The sequence below is a fragment of the Triturus cristatus genome, chromosome 2_1, assembly GCF_964204655.1.
Source record: "Triturus cristatus chromosome 2_1, aTriCri1.1, whole genome shotgun sequence".
NCBI lineage: Eukaryota > Metazoa > Chordata > Amphibia > Caudata > Salamandridae > Triturus > Triturus cristatus.
The window spans coordinates 506,314,751-506,341,383 of NC_140581.1; the positions used below are offsets into that span (position 1 = coordinate 506,314,751).

A 26,633-nucleotide genomic window follows, 5' to 3' on the forward strand; every position below is an offset into this window, starting at 1 on the left:
CTATTTCTCAATCTTCCCTGGGTTGGACAATGTGTGATTGTCAAAATCGATTATGTGCTGCCCCCAGTTTCCGCCAGCCTTTTGTTTCACCCTGGCGGTCTTCTTCTTTTTCATGGTGGACTTTCCACATGCTGTTTATTCTTTGTTTAACCTGTTACCGCCTGCTGGCACCCTTCTTCAATCGGTGGCATTGGTTCTTAGACGGTTGCCCTCGTTTTCCTGTAGTGGGCGATGCCTTCCACTTCCTACTTTTATGTGGCATAGTGATGCTGTGTTCCAGCTTTGTCTTTCTTTCTTCACCTCAGTTACTGTTGTAACTTCTTCTTTTACAATGGTAGGATGTGTTATCTCTGTCCTTCCTTGGTTACCTCTGTTCTTGGAGTTTCCTTCGTTCCTCCACTTCTCCTCCTCCTGCTCACTGGCGGAGGACGTGGTTTACCTTTATAGGAGTGGATATACTTTTGCTGTACCCTGTATGGCTTGTGTGTCTACGGGAATATCTATGTTTTTTATATGCATATTTACCCTTGTATACATTTATCTTTGGATGTATGTGTCTCTGCATGTATATACCTATCTCTATCTGCAAGAGATCCATCTCTTGAATGGATTGCTTGTAGGCGTCTTTTACTTCAGGTATATGTAGGTGTGTGTTTTGCACATATGGTCATCTGGCCTTCTAAACGGTGTATGTCGCTGCATTTTACCTACACCCTTCTGGTGACCTCGTTCAACCTCCTCTGTTGTACTTGCCTGTTTCCTTCCTTCTCTTCAATGAGCTTATCCGTTATAGTATTCCCGAGGAAGCCTTATATTTCGATCAAGGTTCTCAGTATAAGAGCGGTTTATTTTTACCGTTCTTATTGTTTTTCTAGAAATGTTCTTCAGCATTCATTGTTCTCTCTGTCTCTTTTCTCCATCATTCTATGATTGGAGGTCCCTTTTTCATAATCAGTTTCTCAGAATGGTTCGCTAGACGATTGGTGGGTTATCCTTATTCATTGTATGTGTTTGCTGCTGCTTAGCACGCTGTGTATGCTCCTTCCATTTGGCTTTGAGCCTGGACTCTATGGACTATTGTCCTGGCCCCTTTGCATTCCTCAATCTTAAGTTGCATCCCTTTTTTGGGCTGCCTCTTTTACTAGTTCTATACCGTGTTTTGCACGGTCTTCTAGCTTTTGACTCCCTATGGGTTTCCCATAGTCCTACTTGGAGATGAGTCCTTTTGGTGAGCATCTTGCTTCACCTGTCATTTTTTGGATAATCTGGTTCCTTTCTGTCTTTTGGATTGGCTTCTCCAATTTGGGGATCTTTTATGAAGTCAGTTTGCAGTCCCTCCTCCGAGGATGGTATTGCTTGGTTATCTGATTCTAAGATAAAGAACCTGCGGCTAGGTGTCTCAATCAGATGAGCAACTTACTTACCTTTGGTGACGCCTTATCTGGTAGAGACAGTATCTAGCCTCATATTCCTTATCGACCCACCCATACTCCGTGCTCTGGGAATTGAGGGCCCTGTTGTCTTCAAGATCCCCTCTTTGCATACTACTACGGTCCATTCAATCTGTAAATGTTGACACAAGATCTTTCCCCTTTTTGGCACACTGTTTTCATAGACTGTCTCTATGTGGCTCTGCGCTGTTGGTGTGAAAATAGTCACAGAAGAATCTGACAGTGCATTGGGGGAGGGCTTAAATGGATACAGTTAATGTCACATTCTGTAGACAACGTCGCTATGGAGTCACTTGATGCCCTCTACCGATGTGCAGAGCAACTGCTGAAAAAATTCCAGGTCCAGTCTGACACCAGGAGGGGGTTCTGAGATAAGCAATCTGCAGCTAGATCCTGTCTCCACCAGATAAGACATTACTGAAAGTAAGTAACTTGCTCATCTGATGATATAACTTTATTTTTACTTTTTGGAACTGGACACTCTGCTGTTGAGTCATCACACTGAGTGGTTCAGTACGATGCCCATGGTTGTCTGAGAGAGAGTGCATTTGTATCTCTTGCACAAAAACAGAATCCCATAAATCTCCGGTACATGTGCAAAGCATTTTGTAGGAAGCTGTCTCTGTATATACTATACCAAAAAGAGGTATAGTGTGCACAGTGTCCAGTGAGTCACCAAAGCTAGGGCAGAGGTTAAAGTAGATAATATCTTAATCTCAATTTAGTGGTAGCTGGGCTGAGCAGTTAGGCTTATCAGAGGGTAGTGTGAATGCATTTGGTGTACATCGGCGGCACTGGGGCGGCCGAATGCAGAGGTCACTAAGCCCAGTGTTATCCTATCGAGGCTGGGGGCACTACGAAGAGGCACCGGTTACAGCTAAGTAACTGCGTTTCAGGGACACAGACATTGGGAGTTAAGATCCGCATTGGAGGGGCCACCAAATAGCACTGAGACTGCACCGCCAGCGGCAGAGTGCAAAGGAGGCATCGGGGGGCCTGTTGAAACCAATGGAAACCCTCAGTTGGCGAAAAAGGCTGCAGGCCTCCCACTTAGGCTGGTTGAAGGAATCCCACGACTGGAGAGGTAGTTAGATAGTGGGGGGATGCTAGGACACTGTCGTATGGGCCCTCCAAGGCCTGGGGACTGCAAAGTGCAGGGGTGTCTTTAGGCGTCTGGTTTTTTTCACAAGATCCGGTCGTGGTTGGGGTACCCTTCAGGTTGAGGCTGCAGGTATTGAGGGGGAGTTCAGGTGAGGTCGTCCAACGCTGGATCCCAGGTCAGGATCACTGGGGAGACTTCACTGAGTCGGTGGGCCACCTGGACTCGGGCCGTAGGCATCTCGTGCAGAGTGGTGCAAGTGTTGCAGATCCGCCTGGATCCGGAGTCCTTGAGTTACTTTCTGGCTGGACAAATCCGGTGTCCACGGGAGACAAGAGACCTTGTTGAAGACTGCACAGGTCACCGGGGTTCTTGGAGGTTGCTGGCTATGGGCCACGCCGGTTTCTTGGAGCAGTGTCGCTAGAGGAAGTCAGTTGTCTTTTTCTCCACTGCTGCACGGCTCGTCGGTCCCTCTTCTTCGTAGGTCATTGAATCTGGGGAACAAGGTTCAGGGAAGCCCTTAAATACTACATTTAAGGGTGTTACTGAGGTCGAGGGCAGTAGCCAATGGCTACTGTCCCCTTAGGTAACTACACTCTTTGGGTGCCCCCTCCGTTTGAGAGAGGGGCACATCCCTGTTCCTATTGGGCCTAATTCTCCATGTCAAGATGGAGAATTTCTAGGAAGGGGGGTTCACATCAGCTCCCGGCGATCCTAGGGTTGTGCCAGGTCGAGGTGGACACTCCTACTCTGCTAATTTTCCCGCCTGTCCTGCTGCCAAAAAGTGGGGTTAGGACGGGGGCATCTCCACTAGTTGAAGCTGCCCAAATCAGCATAACACAAGGTGAGAGCCTTTGAGGCCTCCTGGCAAGTGTTGCTGTACTTGCTAGGGGGAAGTGAGAAGCACCCCCACCCAGAACAGGCTTTGTTTCTGACCTCCGAGAGCACAGAGGCTCTCACCCCATGAGGTCAGAAACCTGTCTGGTGATGGCTGGTTAGCAGGGACTGGTCAGCCAATACTCGAGGAGTTGGTCGTTTTTCAGAGGGCATCTCTAAGATAACCCGCTGAGTGCATTTTATTATAAATCCATCACTGGCATCAGTTTGGGTTTATTGTGCTGAGAAGTTTGATACCAAACTTCTCAGTCTTCAGTAAAGCCATCATGGAGCTGTGGAGTTTGTGTTGACAAACTCCCAGCCTATGTTATCAAAATGGCTTCACTGCACTTACAATGTCTGTGACTAGCACAGACACGGTAGGGGCATATTGGTCATGCAGCTATGCCCTCACCTGTGGTATGGTGCACCCTGCCTTAGAGATGTGAGCCCTGCTATAGGGGTGACTTATCCATGCCACAGGCAGTGGTGGTGGCCATGGCGCACAAGGATGTGTGCCATGTCAACTCTTCAATTTGGTCTGCACCAAAACATGCAGTATGCAATGGCAGTGTGTGGGTGTTAAGGCGAGGGATCTCTGGGGGTTGTATAAGACATAATGCAGCCCTCTGAGGCGCTTTCTGGTCATGGAGATTGTTAGTTTTCTTGCGGACCTAGAAGCCTTTCAATTAAAGCAGTATGTGCCGGAGGCGACTCATGTTGCTGGTCATTTATTGGATCCTGTTATTTCGAATCTCTCTCAGATTATAATGCGTGCTCCCATTCCACAGGCTTGGACTGACCATTTTCTGGTTTCCTTTTCCCTGCAATCTCAGGCCAAGGCTGAGTACAGCTACCCCTCAAAAACCCTGAAACGCGCTTGTCATAGGTTTAACCCAGAGATTCTCTCAGCTTGGTTATCCAGCCACCAACCACAGCTACCCTTGTGCGCAGATGCAGCGAATCAGTGCTATCAGGATTGGCTGACGGCGGGCCTAGATAATCACATTCCTGCTAAATGGGGAAGGAAAGGCCGCGGGCCATCCAACCCGTGGTTTAATGATGCTCTTCTATTGGCCAAAAAGGGTTGCAAACGGCTGGAGCGCATCTGGAGACGCACCTATGCTGTAACTGCTAAATTGGAATATCAAACAGCTCTTAAGCTATACCATAAAGATATTCGTAGAGCGCGGACGGATTTTGTGGCCAGCAAAATCCTGGCCAGCTCAAACCCAGCCAAGACCATTTTCTCTTTACTAGGCGATATGAAGAATTCCGGCAGCAAGGGGGTTTCTCTGATTGCCTCCAACCACCAATGCGATGAGCTTGCCCTACACTTTATTAACAAGGTGGATCTGATTTATCAGGGACTTCCGCAAGTATTTCCCCTGCCTGCAGAGGCGGACTTTCTGGGGAATGAGATTGTGGACGGCCGTAGTCTGGAGGTATTTCCTTCCATCTTGCCTTTGGAGTTTGCGGCCCTATGCTCTAAAATTAAATCTGGCTCCCCTGCTGACCCAGTGACTCCCACTCGCTTTCGTCAGCTTTATTCTTCCATCTCAGAGGTTTGCCTAGACGTGGTTAATCGTTCATTATCTACGGCATCAGTTCCACGAGCCTGGAAACACGCCATAGTCGTCCCTTTGTTGAAAAAACCTTCCTTAGCCACCTCCGAGCCAGGAAATTATCGCCCAATTTCGCTGCTCCCCTTTCTGGCTAAAGTGACGGAGGCGCACGTTAATTCTATCTTGGCTGGCTTTGTGGAGCAATATGCTATATTTGACCCCACACAACATGGTTTCCGACCCCGGCACAGCACGGTATCTGCGCTTCTGGTTGTGTCGGAAACGATTAAGAGCCATTTGGACGTAGGCGATTCAGCGGCCCTGGTCCTTTTGGACCTAAGTGCCGCATTTGATACGGTTTCTCATAAAATACTCCTGAGACGCCTGCAGGATATTGGGGTTAGGGACCTGGCCTTGGCCTGGATCAAGTCATTTTTATATGACCGATCTTTTCAGGTCTCTGCACCTCCCTATGCTTCACAAAAGTGTGCGCTTCACCAGGGGGTACCACAGGGCTCTATACTTAGCCCACTATTATTCAACCTATATGTTAGTCCACTGGTGGAGCTGGCTAGGGGAAGGGGGCTGTCACTGGTATCATATGCTGATGATACCCAATTGATGTTTGCCTTCTCTAAGAAATGTACCACCAATCTTAATAACTTTAGGGAAGACCTGCTGGCTATCTCCGACTGGATGGCAGTAAACTGCCTTCAGTTAAACTCTGGGAAATCTGAAATCTTGCTTTTCGGGAAGGATAGGGAGTTATGGACTGATTTCTATTGGCCTGACCGCCTGAAACCTGCCCCAGTCCCTAGAGACACTGTAAAAAATCTCGGGATATGGTTTGATCGAGGAATGACCTTTGAGAAACAAACTAAGGCTGTTGCTGGGGTTTGTTTTGGACTCCTACGGGGCCTTAAGCCACTGCTCGGGTTTTTTCCTCCTTCGGTGCAGCAGACTGTTGTCCAAGCGTCTATTCTCTCTAGATTAGACTATGGGAACTGCCTGTATTTGGGAGCTACTGGGGCTAGTATAAACCGCCTTCAGAGGGTCCAGAATGCAGCAGCACGGATCCTGGTCTCACTACCCAAGCATTGCTCAGTCGCCCATGTGCTCCCTAAGCTTCATTGGCTGCCGGTGGGTAGGCGGATATAGTTTAAAGCACTGTGTAACTCGCACAAGATTTTAGCTAAGCAGGCTCCGCTGGGCCTCCTTGGTTTGTTGAAAGCCTATGTACCGGAGCGCTCACTGCGATCTGCAGAACAATCTTTGGTCTGTGCTCCTCGAGTGCGGAGGGCCAGGGCAGGGGGGCGCTCGTTTCGATCCCTGGCGGCCAAACTCTGGAACGCACTTCCGACATCTATTAGAACGATCCCTAACCATTTGGCCTTTTGTAAGGCTGTGAAAACCTGGCTTTTCCCTCTTTCTACCATTTAACCACTGTGTTTTGTTACGACTCTCGTTTTGGCTCTTGCTGCTGCGCTGGGACGCCTCGTTGCTGTGGCAGCCATGCGCATTATAAATCCTCTAATCCTCTAATCCTCTAATAATAATAATAAGGGACTTGCATGTGGGCCAGAGATGTGCCAGTTGTGGAAACAAAGGTCCAGTTTTGGGAAAGAACACAGGCACTGGGAACATGATTGGCATGGACCCAGGGCACACTCAGTCAAGTTAGCATCAGTTATCAGACAAAACATTAGGGGGTAACTATGCAAAAAAAGGACACTTTCATAAACACTTGCATGATAATAGCAACCACTCCCCCCCCTTAAGACACCACAGTCGGCCCAAACCCAGCTCCAAAATATATTATTAGCTGCACATAGCACAAACAAATTATAGTAACATTTAGGATTTATTTAGCTGCATTGTAATGAACGTCCACCTTTTCAATAGGGGAAGTAGCTACTATTAATGTCATTGAGTGAGTTACAATTTATTTCAGTTTTATTTGCTGTCCTACTGTATCTGAGTTTCTAACCCCCACTTTTAAAGTAAGCTGCTACTGTTTCACATCAATAGCCTGAGTTACGTTTTCACAAGGACTAACTTTGTTTTTCAGTTAGAGTGCAATATTATTGTGTGAATGGAACACCAGCAGTACTTAACAGTAGCCACACAGGATACAGTCTAGTACCAAGAAATAAGGCACTCAAACGTCCCAAACTCCTTCGGCGGATGTAAATTGTCCATTGCCACTCTAGTGAGAAATATTTGCTTTAGCAAGATTTGCAAAACATCCACTTGCATGTCTGTTCCAGATCTTTGCCAGACATTATTCTCTAGAGTAGATAAGTCCTTCAAGCTTCCTTTCAAAATGCTCAGTAATATGTCTTTCTTTCTTTGTAGTTTTGAGCTGCTTGCTGCTCTAATCAGTGATCACAAATATCAATGAATAGCCCATAAATAATGACAAGATGCTTTTTTACATCCTATATATCACCTTTTAATTTATAATTAACCCACCCCTCTTCCTAGGGAAGTTAGGACTGGAGTATCCATTTTTCGCTTAATGGTTAGTTGCCTGTGTGTTTATCTTTAGCTTGCATCTTCTTTAGATTTAGAGCTTGAAAAAGTGGTGCTTTTATATTTTTTCTTATTGTAGTTAGCTATTTACAGTAATGGAATTTGTAACCAGATTAAGTGATTTATTCAATTATTAAAGAGTTTTCACTCTATTAAAGTGTGTTCTGAATTCAAGCGCATAGACCTATCCAGTGGTTAGTGATATTAAGAAGATGCACATGATACAGTATAAGGAATCCAAAGTCTAATCTAAATCTGGAACTACTCTAACCTGCCTCATTCTTTCCTCCTTGCCTCTCGACAACACAGCTGAATGTGCCTCGTGTAAACTTGTTATGGCTTCTTCATTGGTAGGCATGACCTTGTCATAGCTCTTAAAGAAGTACTGCATTTAAGGAACAAGAGCTTGACATCAGTGCTTTTGTTAAGCACATGTACAGATATCTGGTCACATAGTCTACCTTGAACCTAAAATGACAGAGCACGCAGGTTGCATGCGTTCAGTGTGGGAAATTGGGCATCTGGTAAGATCAGAACTATCTTAGAGCTTTTATCCTTTAAATTGTATTTTTCCTTGGCATGTGTTTCTGCTGCAGACAGGAATATTCCACAAGCTGAATTTACAACACAGACTAGATATGGTGAGTGTGTTTCTACTGCCTAGACTTCTATACCATCATGTATGTTGGCCTACCAAAGAAACAGCCTCAGCAATTTCAAGGCACCGTAGCCTAGGTCTACAGTGAACAAATGACAAAATATCCCAGCTGGAAGTGTCTACACTTTCACATCCTAACAGAATGTCTTTTAGATGCTGTCCCTAGCCTACGAGACCTGCCAGCCCGAAGCCCGTAGATATTTAAGTAAGGTAAACTAATTTGCATGATAAACAGATGTCAAATTTACATCGGGACCATAACCCAAAAAATCCAATAGTAGTCCCAGGGATGTGGAGGTATTTGAGATACTGCAAGCATCTTGACTCTGAAAATAAGAATATCCACTTTTCCTCCCAGCCTTTGCGAACCGAAGACTTTGGCGCGAAGTGGTCATATTTGAATTTATATTTTTATATATATATATATATATATATATATATATATTCTCGCCTGCTCCTCGAGTATTTCCTGCCACTCCAGAACAAGAGTTGCGTCGTCGTTTTGTGACTCCTCGGGGCGAGTCATGTAAATATTTCAGAAATGATGACGACGCCGTGTGTAGTTTCTTAAGCGTTTATTCTTCTGCCGCTACCAAACGCGTTTCAACTGCCAAGCAGTCTTGCTCACTGGTACGAATCAAACAAACGCGGCCATATTTTTAAAGTGCAACACGTGCAAATCAATACTACAACTCCAAATGACATAAAAAACAGACTCGTAGTTTTTTAGAAAAACGCTCGTGCGTGGTGTTTAACTTAGGCATTGATCTTAATTATTTAAATGATTTCTTTCTTTAAATTCATACATTTGCAACATTGTCAATGTAGTCTTTTATACCAATTATTTTCGATACTTTGGTTACTGATGCATTTTTTTAACATTGTTGTTAAAGCGTTTTTTTGAGTCCAGTTCAAGTGAACTTTATCAATACAACTGTGGAAACAAATATATACAATTCAATTAAAGAAGCTTGTGTTAGCCTCTTTTTAAGTTATCTCCGATAAATCGCATATTGGTTTTCTAGTGTGCATACTCAATACTAGCACATTATTTGCATACAATTGCATTCTACTTGTATCATTGTACCACATTATAAATACATGTTACACGCTATACATTATATACTTTGTCAATCATGCCCATGTGGGCTAATGTTGTAACCTTTGCGCCCAAGTGGGCTGATATCGTAATTGTAACCATCATGCCCAAGTGGGCTTGGACCAACCTATGACAGTTGTATCACCTTAAACATATCTGGCTATTATTTCGAGTCTGCTAAATTTCATTTCTAATTAAAAAACATTTCTATTGGACAGCACTTGACTATTTACATCTACAAATGAGTATGTAGGTCTTCTTCCATATTCAGGCCTACCGGTTGTTTACAGTTTAATTCTATGATGACTCGAGTCTGCGCAATTTTTTGACTCTGTTGCCTCTTCTTACATCAGCTTTCACTGAATCAATTACATAGTAGGTTAGCCCTTTTGTGTCTTTTTTATGGACTTGCTCAAAGTGTCGGGCTACTGGGTATAGCTTGTCTCCATTTTTTATCGCCCTTAGATGTTGTAATACGCGCTTGTGTACTTCCAGAATTGTGCTACCTACGTAGCGCAGGCCACAAGGGCACTGCAGTACGTAGATTGCATAATCTGTCTTACACGTAAACCGGCCTTTGATCTTCCTCATCTCTTTTGTGAGCCCTACTCTGTATTGTGACGTGTTTGTTCCATGTAAACACGCCTTACATTTGGCACACTTAGTGAAACCTTGTTTCTTATTTAACCAGGTCGTCTTTATTGGTTGTTTTTTCATGACATTGCTCACTAGTGCCTGTTTGAAAGATTTTGCCTTACGAAAAGTAATCTGTGGTTTCCTAGCAACTTGTTTGCCAAGCACTGGGTCATTTTTAATTATGTGCCAGTGTTTATTCAAAATTTTTCTTACTTCATCATGCTGTTTGCTAAAATTGGTAATGAACCTACACTGATTCCCATCACTTTTAGCTGAAATGGAGACAAGCTATACCCAGTAGCCCGACACTTTGAGCAAGTCCATAAAAAAGACACAAAAGGGCTAACCTACTATGTAATTGATTCAGTGAAAGCTGATGTAAGAAGAGGCAACAGAGTCAAAAAATTGCGCAGACTCGAGTCTCGATACATCATAGAATTAAACTGTAAACAACCGGTAGGCCTGAATATGGAAGAAGACCTACATACTCATTTGTAGATGTAAATAGTCAAGTGCTATCCAATAGAAATGTTTTTTAATTAGAAATGAAATTTAGCAGACTCGAAATAATAGCCAGATATGTTTAAGGTGATATAACTGTCATAGGTTGGTCCAAGCCCACTTGGGCATGATGGTTACAATTACGATATCAGCCCACTTGGGCGCAAAGGTTACAACATTAGCCCACATGGGCATGATTGACAAAGTATATAATGTATAGCGTGTTTATAATGTGGTACAATGATACAAGTAGAATGCAATTGTATGCAAATAATGTGCTAGTATTGAGTATGCACACTAGAAAACCAATATGCGATTTATCGGAGATAACTTAAAAAGAGGCTAACACAAGCTTCTTTAATTGAATTGTATATATTTGTTTCCACAGTTGTATTGATAAAGTTCACTTGAACTGGACTCAAAAAAACGCTTTAACAACAATGTTAAAAAAATGCATCAGTAACCAAAGTATCGAAAATAATTGGTATAAAAGACTACATTGACAATGTTGCAAATGTATGAATTTAAAGAAAGAAATCATTTAAATAATTAAGATCAATGCCTAAGTTAAACACCACGCACGAGCGTTTTTCTAAAAAACTACGAGTCTGTTTTTTATGTCATTTGGAGTTGTAGTATTGATTTGCACGTGTTGCACTTTAAAAATATGGCCGCGTTTGTTTGATTCGTACCAGTGAGCAAGACTGCTTGGCAGTTGAAACGCGTTTGGTAGCGGCAGAAGAATAAACGCTTAAGAAACTACACACGGCGTCGTCATCATTTCTGAAATAAATATATATATATATATATTCCCAAAAACGCCTTTTCGTATCCAAAAAGCAGTCATGAGCCCAGCTCCATAAGCGTGATATCTTTATTTATAAAATGGCAAACAAACGCCCGACGCGTTTCGGTGCAGCCGCACCTTGGTCACGGGTAATTGATGGTTTGTACACAGTGGAAAATATAGTGTTTAAACAATAACATAGAAGTAGGACTACCTGCCCCAACTCTGTATCAAAGACATTCAAACATGGCATCCATTTTGACGTGGTCAAATTACAAATGTTATTGTTATATATACATTGCTGTTGCCACATATTATCATATTGTGTAAATGCCAATGTTAAAACAGCATATTATATAATTACTGTGTGGATTCAACTTAAATAAACAAATGAAATTTGTTTGTTTACTTGGTCCCGCCCCAGTGGGCAATTTAACCGCAGACTTATCCAGTGATATTTTTGCGAAACCACGTATTTTATCGAAATCACCACATCATTGATATATACAGCCCTGATGCTTATTTAAATTTAGCCTCTGTGGGCATTACATTGGCCAATATACATTTCGCCCAAGTGGGCTACAGTTTTCAACTTTTCAAAATATAACATTTTCATTTGAGTTCAACAAAATCATAATTTCATAGTGCCTCCGTGTGTCAATCTTCTTAACGGTACGCTGACAGTTTTGTCTCCTACAAAAAATACAAAATTGTGCCGTCACTATAGTGTATACTAATGATTAAAAACAAACTCATGGCTTCTTATTTATAATACAATTTGAGTTTTCAATATGCAGCAATATTATTCTGTGGTACAGTTAACCTAGATGAACCGACATCTCTTCATCCTTGTTCAAACCTAATGGTTGTACCGTATCATACTTGATGATCATTCTGGACTCCAATTGTCGCAATTCTTTACTCTGTTCCCACCCCTTTCTGACTTAGGAATTCTATCTAGGGCACAGAACTGTAAGACATTGACATTTTTCCTATGTAATTCTTTAAAATGTCTAGCAATTGGATATTGCTTGTCTTCATTAACAATTGCCCTAGTGTGTTCTAGAACTCGTTTCTTCACTTGATGAATGGCACTCCCAATATATACAAGTGGGCATGGACAACACAAGGCATACACACAGTAATCTGATTTGCATGTTAATTGTTTTTGAATCTCATAAGGTTTATGACTCTTAGATAAAGGGAATTCTTTCCGATTTACACTAGTCTTACATGCTTTACATGAATTACATGTAAAAAATCCCTTTATTTCTCTCCGATTTTTTTTCTTCCTCTTTCACAATTCTGCTACAAAGAAGGTCTTTGAGAGCTAAACATTTTCTGAAGGTAACCTTTGGTTGACTTCCCACTGCTTTTTTGTAGGGGGATCGCTACCTCGCTTGAGCCCGCCACCGTGAAAGCGGCAGGGAGACCAGCGAACTGTGTTTTTGAATATATATATATATATATTCACTGAAAAAACCATAGGTTTCACACATGTTATAGTTAGCTGGACATTTTACTGATAAAAAACCAATGAAATTCCCCCGTTATAGTTACTGTAGGCAACTATAACTCACGCGACCGCAATCCTCTGCTGATGCTAATACTGTATTTAGACACTTATTTGCCCATATCTTCTTCCATTAAATTTTAGCTATACATATATTACAAATATTTTTTTTTCATAAAGACACATATGTCATCAGCAGAGGATTACGGTCGCGTGAGTTATAGTTGCCTACAGTAACTATAACGGGGGAATTTCATTGGTTTTTTATCAGTAAAATGTCCAGCTAACTATAACATGTGTGAAACCTATGGTTTTTTCAGTGAATTAGCAAGGTTTTTTAAATGCTATTTCCTAACTATAACGTGTGTGAAACCTATGGTTTTTTCAGTGAATTTGTACGGTTTTTTAAATGCTAAGTTACTTTACGCCATTTGTGGCGTGCGCGCCCACTTAACGCAGTTCGTTCCGTGCACGGTTTTTATCAACTTTAATAAGCCCTGTACATTTGGTGGCCTTCGGCCACCAAAAGCACAGGGGGTGAGGTCAATGTGGATAGTGTTTTTTTTATTTCGATTTTATAATTTCATGTTGCCAAAATTACGTTTTTTTTCTCTATTAATAAGCACTGCACATTTGGTGGCCTGCGGCCACCAAAAGCACAGGGGGTGGGGTAAGTGTGGATAGTGTTTTTTTTATTTTTATTTTTTTACCGTAAGCGTACGGTAAGCTTACGGTAAGCGTACGGTAAGCGTACGGTAAGCGTACCCCGCGAAATTGCCGAAAAAAAAATAAAACCGTTTTTGCTCTTGGGGGATGTTTGGGGACTCCCTCAACATGACTATGTGGGAGGGAGTTGTCAAAACAGCCCCGTAACATGTTTTTGGCCATCATGTTTGATAAACAACACTCAGTGCGAGAGACAAAATGGCGGACGCCGCTTCCTGGTTTCGGCCGATTCGAATGTTTACTAAGATCTAAGAGCCAATCAGAATCGCGCTCGCGCACGCCACCGTAAGCTTACGGTAAGCGTACGGTAAGCGTACGGTAAGCGTACCGTAAGCGGGCTCAGATATATATATTGATTTAAAGGCTATTTTCTCAGAATCTACTGAACAGATTTACACCAAACCTACAAAAGGCACTTCCTTGACCTAGGGACTACCTCTCTGCCAAATTTCTAGTAATTCTGTTCAGCCGTTCGGGCTGTAGCTCGTTCTAAAGGTCCTATGGAAAAATGCATGGGAAAAACGCGTTTTGGGACCCCCCTTTTATCTCAGCCCCCGCTTGACGAATCCCCCCGAGACTTTCAGGGTAGGAGCGGAGCGTAGCGCCCCACCTATTTTGAGAAATTCGCGAGGATTCGTCGACCGGCGCCAAAGTTATTCAAAATAGAATGTTGAGGTTTTCCTATGGAAACGTGGTCCTAACTATAACTACCTACTGGCGACCGCCAGTAGGTAATATATATATATATATATATATATATATATAATAATTTTATTAACTTGTCCTTCGTCACATGCATAGTCACAGCAATATACATTCCTTTACAGAATAAAAAAAATACAAGTAAAAACAATTCTGTGCACAGCATTTCGATCCAACATTACAGTTTTGTGGCCCCCCCTTTTTGACATTTCCAGTTCTACTGTTGGTGAGATGCACAATTCTCCCCAATATGCATTCCAGGCACCTCATTTTTTGTCCCACTTTTTAGGACAGCCTCTAGATTTGTAGACCTCTTTTCGGCTACCATGCATCTGTCCATTTCCGCCACCCACCCTGTTATCAGTGGACGGTCTACTGCCCCCCATTTCATAGCAATGGCCCTTTTCACTAATGTGTACCCCAGGGTGGTGAATTGTTGCTCTGTGTCCATGAGGTCGGTTGCATCCCATATATTCAGAATCCCCAGTAAAGGTGTTAGAGTGAGTTGTTTCCTTAGCTTATCCTGCAGCTTCTCTGTGGCCCTCTCCCATAAGTGTCGGATCAGGGGGCAATCCCATAGTATATGATAAAATGTGGCTATTGGATTACAACCACACAGGCAAAGTGCGTCCTGCCTGGTTCCTATTTTAGCTTAGGTCACACCGGTGAGGTATGTCCTATGTAAAACTTTTAGTTGGATCAGCCGAAAACAATGGTTTATGGCCGCCTCTCTTGGGGACATCAGGGCAGTTTGCCAGTCATCATCCTCGATCTGTCCCAAGTCTGCCTACCATTTGTCGCTGAGAGTATGGAAGGGGTCTGGTATTTTATTGCATAACTTACGGTATGTAAGAGAAATGGACTTGGTCAGGAGAGGTTCTGATAAGAGTCGATCCTCTAAGAGGGACGTATTTGGCGAATTTGTAGATACCGAAACATCTCCCCTTGCGCCAATTCATACTTAGTTTGTAAGTCCTTAAAGGTAAGAATCTTGCCCTTCTGTAGGAGGTCGCCAATGGTAGAGATTCCGATGGTGTCCCAGTTATCAAACCCCGCGTGATTGCAGTGCACCCCCAGTTATTGAGAAGTCCATAGGGGTGTCGCCTTTGTCAGTTTTCCCGTCCAACCTAGGCGTTTGGTTGCCTTATGCCAGATGGATATCGTGTGAGCCATTGGACCTAGATATCTCCCTTTGCGGGGCCTGGTGTATATGGCTCCTAAATACCCCTCTCGTCCAGTCCGATACCGCCCTAACCGGTATGCCAGGTTCGTCAGGACACTGTACTGCCAGTGATTAACCGCTACCAATTGTGATGCCCAATAATAAAGCAGAATGTCTGGGAGTGCGATGCCCCTGTCATACCACCCCTTCGTCAGTTTCTCTAAGGCGATCTGCTGTGCCCCTCCATCCCACAATAGTGTCCGGACCTCCGCTTCAACGCTATTAAAATATGAGTCAGGGACATGATATGGGCAGTTCTGGAGTAGGTAAAGGAATCGTGGCAGTGCCAACATTTTAAATAGGGCCACTCGACCTAGCATTGACAGTGGCAGAGACCTCCAATGTTTGACATCATCCTGGAGTCTATGTAGGGGGACTACGAGGTTCTTGTCATAGAAAGTTTTTGAGTTTGGAGTAATAAATATCCCCAGATATCGGAATCCTTCGCTGGTCACCTCAACGTTGCATCCCCTGGGTAGCCTAGGTGTGGGGCCATGAAGGACGAAAAGCACTGACTTTGCCCAATTGATGGCATATCCCGAGTACTTGTGAAGTTTGTAAATATGTTCAATAACCTATGTATCGAGGTGTAGGGGGAAGCTAATTAGATCAGGATATCGTCAGCATACAGCGATATTCTGTCCTCAGTGTCCTCCTCCCATTTTAGGCCTCTGAGAGCCACATCCCGTCTCACCCATGACGCCAAGGGTTCCATCACGAGGGTGAAAAGTAGGGGGGGACAAGGGGCAGCCCTGTCTGGTCCCTCTGTGCAATGTAAACGTCCATGACGTGCAATTGTTCATCCTCATCTGACCGCGGAGCGCAGTGTGACCCAAGCTATAAACCACGGACCAAACCCCAAGCAGGCAAGCACTTCAAAGAGATATGGCCACTCTATGGAATCGAATGCCATACAGGCATCCAATGACATAATTACTACATCCTCTTCCACACATTGCTGCCGTGCCAACACATTATGTACCCGGCGAATATTCAGTGCTGTATTTCGTCCCGGCACAAAGCCGGATTGATCTGCATGAACCAGGGAGGGGAGGACAACATTTAGACGTGACGCTAGCAGTTTCGCCAGGACTTTGGCCTCCGCGTTTATCAAGGAGATTGGCCTATACGAGCTACAGCAATCCGCCGGTTTGTCAGGCTTATGGATTACCACTATAGAAGCCAATCTTTGGTCTGCGGGCAGTATTCCTTTCTCTAGGCTTTCCGCATACATGTGATTAAGGTGGGGTGCTATCTTTAAGGCCATCGATTTTAGGAATTCAATTGGAATTCCGTTGGGCCCCATTGCCTTCCCTGATTGGACGCTAAATATGGCTTTGCAGATTTCGTCATCCGTGATGTCGGCGTCCAAATCAGCTCTGTCTGTCTCGGACAATGAGGGTAGAGTAATATCCACCAGCAATTGTCGAGAGTCCTCCGACGTATAGGTAGTGGAAGATGTGTACACCCTTTCCAGATAATCCGCAAACGCTTCCGCCATTTCTTGAGGGTCGGAGACCCGTGTAGTCTCGCCAGTGGATAGTTCAGGTACCCACCTCTCTCCCTGCTCCCTTTTCTCTAGCCAGGTCAGCATTCTCCCTGCTCTGTCTCCCAATTCGTACACCCTATGTCGTATAGAGCAGTCGTGACTATGGTTTTTCTCGCGCCAGAGCTTTATACTCGAGGCGCTTGATGGTCAAGCGGTGTGCAGTGGACTCACTGGGTGAGGAGTTTTGTCGCGTCTCCCACTGTTGAAGTTCACTTTCTGCCTTTAGTATTTGCTCATTATGGCAACGGAGATAATCTATTTTTAACGCCAGTGCGTGCCCTTTTAGTACCACTTTGTAAGCCTCCCAAATAGTCTGCGCTGAATCTACTGATCACAGATTTTCAGTAAAATAACAGTCAGTCTGCTCAGTAAGCTCCTCTTTTATGTCAGGGATCGTTAAAAGCCACGGATTAATGACTATGGAGCTTTGCTGCTTTTGTTGGTGAAAGGTGAGTTCGAACCACACTGGGGAGTGATCTGAGATCCCCGTGGGAGCACACGAGGATTTTGGAAGTGGCCAACGTCTGCCAGGTGCGTAAGGAAGTAATCTATACAGGACATACTATTGTGTGCATTAGAGTAGTGGGTGTAATACGACATGTGTGGTTGCAATGAGCACCATATGTCTGTCAATCTCATGGCTTGAGCAAATCCCGCCATTTGAGTGCTTTGTCTGGCGGTGGGTCGTCGGGGAAACATATCCAGTGCATCGTCCATGGTCAAGTTAAAATCACCTCCCATTATCATGATGCCATCTGGGAGATCAATAAGTATATTGCCTAAGTCGCTGAGTGCCTCCTTCCCTAGCGCTGGTGGAAGATACACTGATACCACATTTATCAGCTTCCCTTCCGAGGTGGCCCCCATCACTGCAAATCTTCCCTGCGAATCCGCTCATGTGTGAGTGGGTGTGAGAGCGAGACCCTTTCGCACTAGGGTAACAGTCCCCCTGGAACCAAATGTGAATCCTGCATGAACCATTAGTTTGTATCCCTACCTGCTGAGAGTCCTGCAATTGTTACCCACAAGGTGAGTTTCTTGCAACAATACTAAGTCCGGCGCCTGTCTCTTAAGATATTGCGACACCACACCCCTCTTTATTTTGTCTCCCAGTCCGTTTACATTCCACGTCAAGGCGGACAATTTTGTAATAATAGTACTACCCATATTGAATCATCAGTAGGACTAATGTAAACTGCGGCCACTATGGGGGAGAATGATTCCATCAATGCATGAGTAACCGTGCGCCCTAACCGGGACTGGCCAAATGGTGCAGGGCACTGTGTAACCGTCAGTTGTGTATACTGCGTCAGTTGTGGTATGTCACAGTTTGTCGAATCTAATGTACAATCCTGTGCATCGTGACTTGTAACATTAACATCAACAAAAAAAAACTGCGATTTCTTCCCCCCCCACTGCCCCCTTCCCTGTCCCCCTGCCAGTGGATTCCAAACTATCCACCCTCCCAACAAGGCAGAGTGCCTGTCGCCCACCCTCCCATATGCGAGGTGCTTGGTGAACAACCCTCCCACCCTCGCCGGGAATTAAGGATAATACATATTACTTACTATATCATTTAGATCTGTACTCGTACCATCTTAAGCTTTTACCACCTGTGTAGCTGTTACTGGCAGTCCTGCTCAGGTTAACATTGGCCAGCAACGTGTCTATGATGAATACCCCAGTACCTTGTTATGTGTCCAGTCCTACGCCCAGGGGCCTCAGGTGTCTTTCAGGCTACACTGTTCAGAGTTCACAACGTCCCCCCCTTATCAGTCCTTCAAGGCTAAGGTCTGCTGTTCCTGAGTTGGGTCGTCTCGAGGTGTGTCCCCATTGTTCAGTCTGCTGCCTCGGGTTCTGTCATTTCTGCTGCCATTTGGCCTCCCAACCCTTCACCAACCCTCCAGCCATTCCCAAGTCTCTTCTGCGGATGAAAAGAACCAGGTTTTGCCGTCGGATTCGACCCGGAGCTTCGCTGGGAAGAGCATAGAGAATTTTACTTCTTTGTCTCGTAGCGCTTTCTTAACCGTAGTGAAGCTGTGTCTTTGAGCTTGCACTTTGGTGGTGAAGTCTGTGAAGAAGGTGACTGTACTATTCTCAAGTGTCAATGGCGGGTGGGCACGTGCGTTTGGAGTATAACATTGCGGAAGTTAAACACTTGTGCTATGATGGGTCTTGGAGGGGCTCCCGGCTATGGCCTACCCCCAGGGACCCGATGGGCTCCTTCAATGGAAAAGTAACTGGATAGGCGCTTCGGCCGAAGCTTGGTCAGCACCAGGTCTTCGACGAAGAGGTCTACTGCCAGCTCCTCTGCCTGCTCCGGGACTCCCAGAATGTGTACGTTATTCCTGCGCACTCTCCCTTCATAGTCATCGAGGAGTCCTTCCATTTTCACCTGTTGGTCACGGAGTTGGGCCACTTGCTGCTTGAGGAGGGCTGGGTCAGATGTTAATGTCTCAGTGGCTTCCTCCACGTCTTTCACTCTGGCGTCCATTTTCCGCAGCTTGGCCCTTATGAGGGAGACCTCAATGTTGACGGTATCAATGCGAGTCTCTAGTGAAGTTCGCACCCCAGCTATGGCCTCCATGACGTCGCAGAGGGTGAGATCAAGTTGAGGAGTCTGTGATTGAGGATCTTTTGTTCCCCCCCCCCTTGCCGGTATCATCGTCCTCCTCACCCATCTTGCCCAAGGCAAATTTAGCCAGTGTCTTTTGGGCCTGCGTTTTGGCTCCCTTGCTGCTGGCCATTGTTGCGCAGAGATAACTGTCTTCTTGTCCGCGGTGCAAGGCCCTATATCAGTATTCACTGCCGCCTTCGCGGGGCGGAAGGAGTACTCTCCTCTGCTGGCCTGTCGGATTTCTGGTAGGGCAGGTAGTGCCGTCCACAGGTAGGTGAGTATCGGCAAGGAGCAGCCCTAGATCGCCCAGAGGTAGTTGAAAGATGAGAGGGGAGATTCTATGACCCCACCACGAAGCCCTTACGATCTTATCCAGGCCAGTACAGTGTATTTGATGGCAGGAGTAGTAACCCGGCACCGGGGAGTTGTTGGGCCCCGGGCTCCCTTGATGTTCGGCCTATTTGGGCCCCTCCAGATCAGGGTGCGAGCTGCCGTGTGTCTGCCGTTTTCCCTCAGGTGCACAATCCTTACTGCACGGCACTAGGCCTGTGATGTTAATATGGGGCCCGTACCCGATTCGGTCGAAGCCCCGACCTTGGGCCACCAGCAGCTCTCCCTGCTCCAGCAGCGCCTCTGACCTCCCGGGCTGTGTGGCAGCACAGGGTCACAGTTGTGCAATCTGCTAAGGCGGTCGCACCTTGAACCGGATGGGGACGACCGGCAGTGGGGGACTCCTAGCTCCTGCGCCACATTTTGCTAGGCCACGAGACCGGGCCTCGATTAACTTCTGTGCTGTAATACCCCCACCGCCGCCTCACAGGCTCCTCCCCTGCAGGCACGGACCCTCACCGAGCTCCTCTGTGTCCGTCGGCAGGTAAAGGATCGACTTCCAGGCAGTCTTGGGTCTCCCAGCTGCTCCTGCTGTGGCCCAGTGGCCGAAGTGGGGGAAAAAAAGTAGGGGAACTGTGGGCGGAGAATCAGAGGGCGGGAATAATCAGAGGATGGGATCAGTGGCCGGAGTTAGAGGTGTGGCCAGGATTGGCAAAACATCCCAATTTTTAGTATTTGTTTGGCATTTCACTGACCAGTTACGGCTTATTATGTTATGTAATTCAACCAATGGATACACATGATTATTTAACTATTAATATGAGTTATTGACATTAAAATAAATTCACAAAGAGGGATATGTTTCTAATCACTGAATGTCCCAAATAGGCTTAAAAATGGAAGCACAAGCCATTTGTTTCCGAGCCATGGTGTTTCTGTCGTCAGCAATATACACGGAGACAATCCATTACATTACATAATCCAGACATTACGTGTGTAAATCACTGTATGGGAAATGTTACATCAGACAAAGGACTACAAGATGTAGGAGTCGCATGACAACCATATTAGTAAGCAGTATAGTTTAATAGTGATTGATCTGTAGAAACTCAAACTCAGAATTTAAAACTTAATAACATGATTGGGGGTTCTTTTTAATAATCAATATTGATTTCTATCCAAATTAACACTTTTTGCAACATTAGGATAATCAAAGGCTTAGGGAAAATACAATAGAGCTCTAGTTTATACCTTGCAGTTTGTATGCAGCTATTAGATGAAAGCTAATAGCTCACTGTTCTTTGTTAGGATTTTAACTTATAAACTGCAAGTAACAAAAGGATCTTACTGACAAAAGCAGTAACCCACTGACCTATTTTATTTTAAATATGTGCACTTTGTGATGGGCATGGTACATTTTCTTTGCAGCAGGCACATTAACCCTCTGCGCTATCTTTCCATGAGTCAAAACTTCCACTAGACAAAACTCTGATCTCTCTCTAGGAAGAAGTTTATTCACCCGAGTTATCATGACATTTTTATTATTGCCAAAAATTGCTGCAGGCTAGGAAGGAGGCATCAAGTGCTTTTAAAACCATAATTTACAATGCCCCCACTCAAAATCTGCACCCGTTGCAGTCACACTGGTCGCACCACCATTGAGCCAGCTCTTCTCAGGGGTCCTGTGACCTCAGTGACCGTCAAGGTTGCTCTAGGGCACGGGTACGCATTGTACGGCCCGCGGGCCGCCTGCGGCCCGGCAATCCTTCCTTGGCGGCCCGCGGACCTTGCAGACATCGTACCAGTGTTTAAAAAAAAATAATAATAATGAGTGTTCCTAAACACTGCCGATTGCACCAGCGCGACTCTGACACTGCTCTGTGGGGGCCGGGCGGTTCCAGGGATAGTCAGAGTGAAGCTGCGGGGCCTAAGAAGAGGTGAAATACAACAATTAACATGCAAATGGTCTTTTAAAGACCTGTGAAGTGCTCGGGTGCGGCTGTTGGTGTGCCCGGGAAGCTGTCTCAGCCGGCTGACACACACGCAGGGGGAGATGACAGAGGATGACAGAGGGAGGGAGACAGAGGGAGAGGGAGGGAGGGAAAAGGAGGGAGGTAGGGGGAGACAGAGGGAGGGAGACAGAGGGAGAGGGAGATAGAGATAGAGAGAGGGAGACAGAGAGGGAGACCGAGGGTGACAGACAGAGGGTGACAGACAGAGGGTGACAGACAAAGGGAGGGAGACAGAGGGAGTGAGAGAGAGGGTGACCGAGGGAGGGAAAGAGAGGGATAGAGAGAGAGGGAGACAGAGGGAGACATAGAGAGGGAGACATAGAGAGGGAGACAGAAGAAGACAGAGAGAGGGAGTCAGGGGGAGACAGAGGAAGGGAGAGGGAGACAGAGGGACGGAGACAGAGGGACGGAGACAGAGGGACGGAGACAGACAGAGGGAGACAGAGTGAGGGAGACAGAGTGAGGGAGACAGAGTGAGGGAGACAGAGTGAGGGAGACAGAGTGAGGGAGACAGAGTGAGGGAGACAGAGGGAGGGAGAGAGACAGAGGGAAAGAGGGAGACAGAGGGAGAGAGTGAGGGAGAGAGAGATATATAGATATATATATATATGTGTGTGTGTGTATGCCGGGTCTGGAGGCTCAGTGGACAAAGGCGTCCGCTGCAGGGACCTGTGTTCAACCTCATGGTCACAGTTTTTTTGTGGCTCTAGCCCCGCCCCCCTCCCCCACTGACCCCGCCCCCACCAGTGCGGCCCTCGGCCACAAACCACACTGTAAGTTTGGCCCCCAAGAGAAAGTTTGTGAGTACCCATGCTCTAGGGTCTGCTACTTCGTAGGCCTGCCCACAAGACTGGAGGTGAACTTCAGTATGGATTGTGGTGGGCAAGCCTTCAAGGTGAACCCACACTTGCCACTGCTAGGGTCCACCTACTGGTGCTAAGACACCAGGGCTTTTCTGGTTTTGCAGGGCCTTCTAAGGTCTAGCATGGCAATGTGCTCCCTCAGGAGAGTGGTCTGGGGGACTGTTCATGAAGGCTGAACCTGGTTCCCTAGTTCTAAATTCGGAAGCTCTGCCCCCAGTGCTACATCCGCTCCCTCACTGAACACCATACTGCCCCACTGAGAGAAATTCACACTGCCTTCAACTACAATCCAATTTGACCTGCTATAAACAACTGGATGCGACTCAATTCAAATTACGCACAAGGCAAGAGCAATATGCTGCTTAAAGGAAAAAGTAACAACATCCTGGAAAAAGCAAACACTCATAGGAAATGAAAGATTAAATAAAGCATGTGAAATGTAAGCAGAAACAACATGGTGAACTTAACACTTTTACATTTATGCAGAAATCAACGAGTATTTTTGCCTGAAAACTACAGGGCCCAGTAAGGACCCATTTCAATGTCCACTGCTTATATGCTTACAAGACGTAAGCAGTATGGTTTAAAAAGTCGACGGGGCATATTATCAAGGACGGCGTTAAAAATTATCGCCGCTTTAGCGGCAGAAAACTGCGGCTAAATGGCGATAATGGGCTTGATAATATGCTCTTGAGAATTCCAATAAAAGCCCATGTTCTGGTGTCAACATGGGCTTCTATTGGAATTCTCTAGGGCATATTATCAAGCCCATTATCGCCGCATTAGCGGCAGTTTTCTGCCGCTAAACCGGCTATAATTTTAACGCCGTTCTTGATAATATGCCCCCCAATTCGTGAACACAAAGCCACCCTACACATTTTGTTTTCCAATCCACCCATCAACCAGATATTGCAGTACCTCCAGGTTTGGCGCACTTCCCCACCGGGGGAAAACAGCGCTTCACTGGCAAACTCAGTAAAGTGACGCTAATGTGTTTGGGGTTTGAATAAAACCAATCTGGCCACTTTAAGAACACTCGGTCTTGTTTTTTTTTGATTTTTCATATTATGAACCTTTTATTTCCGAGGCTGTACTTTGGAATAGAAAAATGTAAAAATTGCATTTCCAGCAAAAGTTTTCTTTTTTTGCATCCATTTCACAGGGGAACAAATGAATGTCAGTAAGAAAAAGAGGGTGAGAACCATTTCTTGAGTCATGGTTTTCTCTTTTTGGTAAGTGAGGAGGAGTTAGACAGAGGAAATAGGAGTAAGGAAGAGGGGGGGTGAAGGGGGCAGCTGCCAGCGGCAGAGCAGAAGCGGACACCAGGCGCGCACAACAACCATTGGACTCAAAAGGCTGTCTGTTCCCCGCCTCCCTCAGCCCCCGTAGTGTTTGGCTGCCCGGAATGAGACAGCTTCCTCCTGGGCACACACACAGCCGCACCCGAGCACTTCAGGGGTCTTTAAAAGACCATTTGCATGCTAATGAGGCCTTGCTGTTGTTTCACCCCTTCTAAGAGCCCCTGCAGCTCCACTCTGCCTATTGCCTAAAGATTCAGCCCCCCCCCAAACTTTTTCTTAGCGCCCCCCCCCCCCGAAATTTGTCTCTAGTTGCGCCTCTGGCGGACACCTTCCTTGTCTCGTCTGGGCAGGAAGCAAGAGAGGAGACCCCTGCTCCCCGCCCGTCCCGAACAGCCACTAATGCCGAACCTTCTTTAAGGCCGTATATATTTCTGACGTCCCGGGACGCATGTTGAAAATAAACAAGCATTTGCAATGCAATAGGTCACGCAATTACGCGAGTTTGAGCTATTGGCATTCTAAACGACAATGCCTTTTTTGTTTTGCTTATTAAAACATAAATAAAAGGCATTGTCATTTACAATGCCAACAGCTTAAACTTGCGTAACTGCGAGACCTATTGCATTGCAAATGCTTGTTTTAAACACCGCCATCTGGGAAACACTGTAAACAGGATTCTTACTGAGAGGCAAACTTTACTGTTAGATGGACAGGCTACCCAACAGCTCACTTCAAATCGTCACAAAAGAGACTACCAGACTGCTAAGAATGTTGGTTACTACCAGCGACTTAAAATCTTAACTCAAGCAAGTCAAACACGGAGATCGCAACAGAGAAGTAGAATTTAGTCTACTGGATTTGATGCAGGGGAAAGGAACTCCCTCATTTCTCTGTGGTGGGATAAGAAGGCTGTACCCACCAGCACCATGATGTACGCCTCCGAGGCAGGCCTCTCACAAGTATTGCCCAAGTGCGGCAAAACTATAACAAGAGCAGCTCCAACTCACGTGACGTATGATTTCAGAACTAACGTTCCAGTTTAGAAATGTGCAAGTAGCATTTACGTGAACACAAAAAAGTAACGTAAGAAGGAGCACGCTATGAGGCGCTCTTGCTTTAGCATGGCCAGGAGACTGTCGAAACAATGAGCACTGACGTAACTGAGAATCGAAACTCTCAAACCTTTGAAAGCTCTATATCAAATGTGCAAGTGGAAAAAAGTAGAATTTTGGGACCGAAAGAATCCCCAGACATTGAGTTGTCAAACAAGCTGCTTGTGCAAGAGCGTCCATACATCCTTTGGAAACATTATGTTGTGAGGGAAAGAAAACAAGAGAGGGGCGCTCAGGAGACAGCAGCAAAGGGAATTGGTTAAGAGTGGAGGAGGGGTGGGTAGATGAGGGTCGGACAGGACAGCGAGATCTCTCAACAGAACATCGGGAGGGGCTGATTGGGGGATGGGGGAAGAACAGGCTGCTGTGTGCGTTCGGGAAAGAAATGAAAATAAATGCAATTAAAGGCGCGCCTAAAGTGAATGTGGTGCCGTTCATTTACAAATGCACGCGCTTGTGTGTGGCAATAGTGTAGGGGCATCTTGAACACTATGCTGGTGATGGGAGGGGGTCAAGTAGAAGCCGGAAGCTTTTGCGTCAGTAGCCATAAGCCAGGGGAAGAGATGTTGCTTAGGGAGGAGGAAAACAAGGCTGGCTTAAAAAAATAAGACAAGCCTGGCGGAGCGTGGTGCGCGCGCTTGGCGGGGGCGGGGGAGCGCATTCCAGGCGGGGGAGCGGACCCTTTGAAGTACGATGCCAAAAGCGGATTGCATGGCGGCACGATGCGCGTGATTGTGCGCGTGCTCGCCATGCAATCCGCTTTTGGGAGCACTTTTAAAAGCCCCTTACTATAGTCTCGCTTTGCGATCGCTTACGCGATAGCAAGGCAAGACCTAAAAAGTAGGGGAACGGAAGCTACAGAATTAAAGAAGTAGGGGCACGCCGTGCCCTGCCGTTCCCGCCCACTTCGACCACTGCTGTGGCCCCGCACGCTCACCTCATTGGCTGGAGGTACGGGGAAGGGCCGCCATGATCTTCATGCCGGAGCCATATTTGAAGGTTTTGAAATGGAGAATTATGTATTTGGTAATAAGTGTGCTCAGTATGGTAGCCTCATCATATGTATTCCACACTCACCCTTTGAAGCAGCTGGCTTATTGACTCAAGGAAATCACAAATAACTAAAACGTATTTATCTGACTGTTTTTTGCTACAGATGGCCTAATGGTGCAGATCACCCCAGAAACAATGGAAGGCCTGCGGCAAGCCTTACGAGAGAAAAAGGACTTTCGAATTGCTTGTGGAAAAGTAGATGCAGGAGAACTGAGAGAAGATGTGAACATCTGTTGGGTTCAGTCTGAAGATCAAACAAACAAAGGGTGAATGACTAGTTGCTTCTTGGTTTATTTTGAGACGCCTAAAATATTTTTAATTGAAGCAGATGTAAAAATATCTTTATTTGTAGAAAATAATTTTATTGGAGCACACTACCACTGCCAAGTTTACTTGATGAAATCCCGGCAACTCAACTCTTTCATCAGC

The 26,633-nt window shown here is 45.6% G+C and overlaps 1 protein-coding gene across 9 annotated transcripts in view; it reads left to right on the forward strand.

Annotated features, from left to right (window-relative positions):
* ZFYVE16 (zinc finger FYVE-type containing 16) overlaps positions 1-26,633 on the forward strand; it is a 602,399-nt gene that overhangs the window by 453,478 nt on the left and 122,288 nt on the right. For all 9 annotated transcript variants that reach the window (XM_085632397.1, XM_085632392.1, XM_085632394.1 and 6 more), the window contains one exon: positions 26,308-26,470. In XM_085632397.1, coding sequence (XP_085488523.1) covers positions 26,308-26,470 — 163 coding nt within the window. The remainder of the gene's footprint in view (positions 1-26,307; positions 26,471-26,633) is intronic.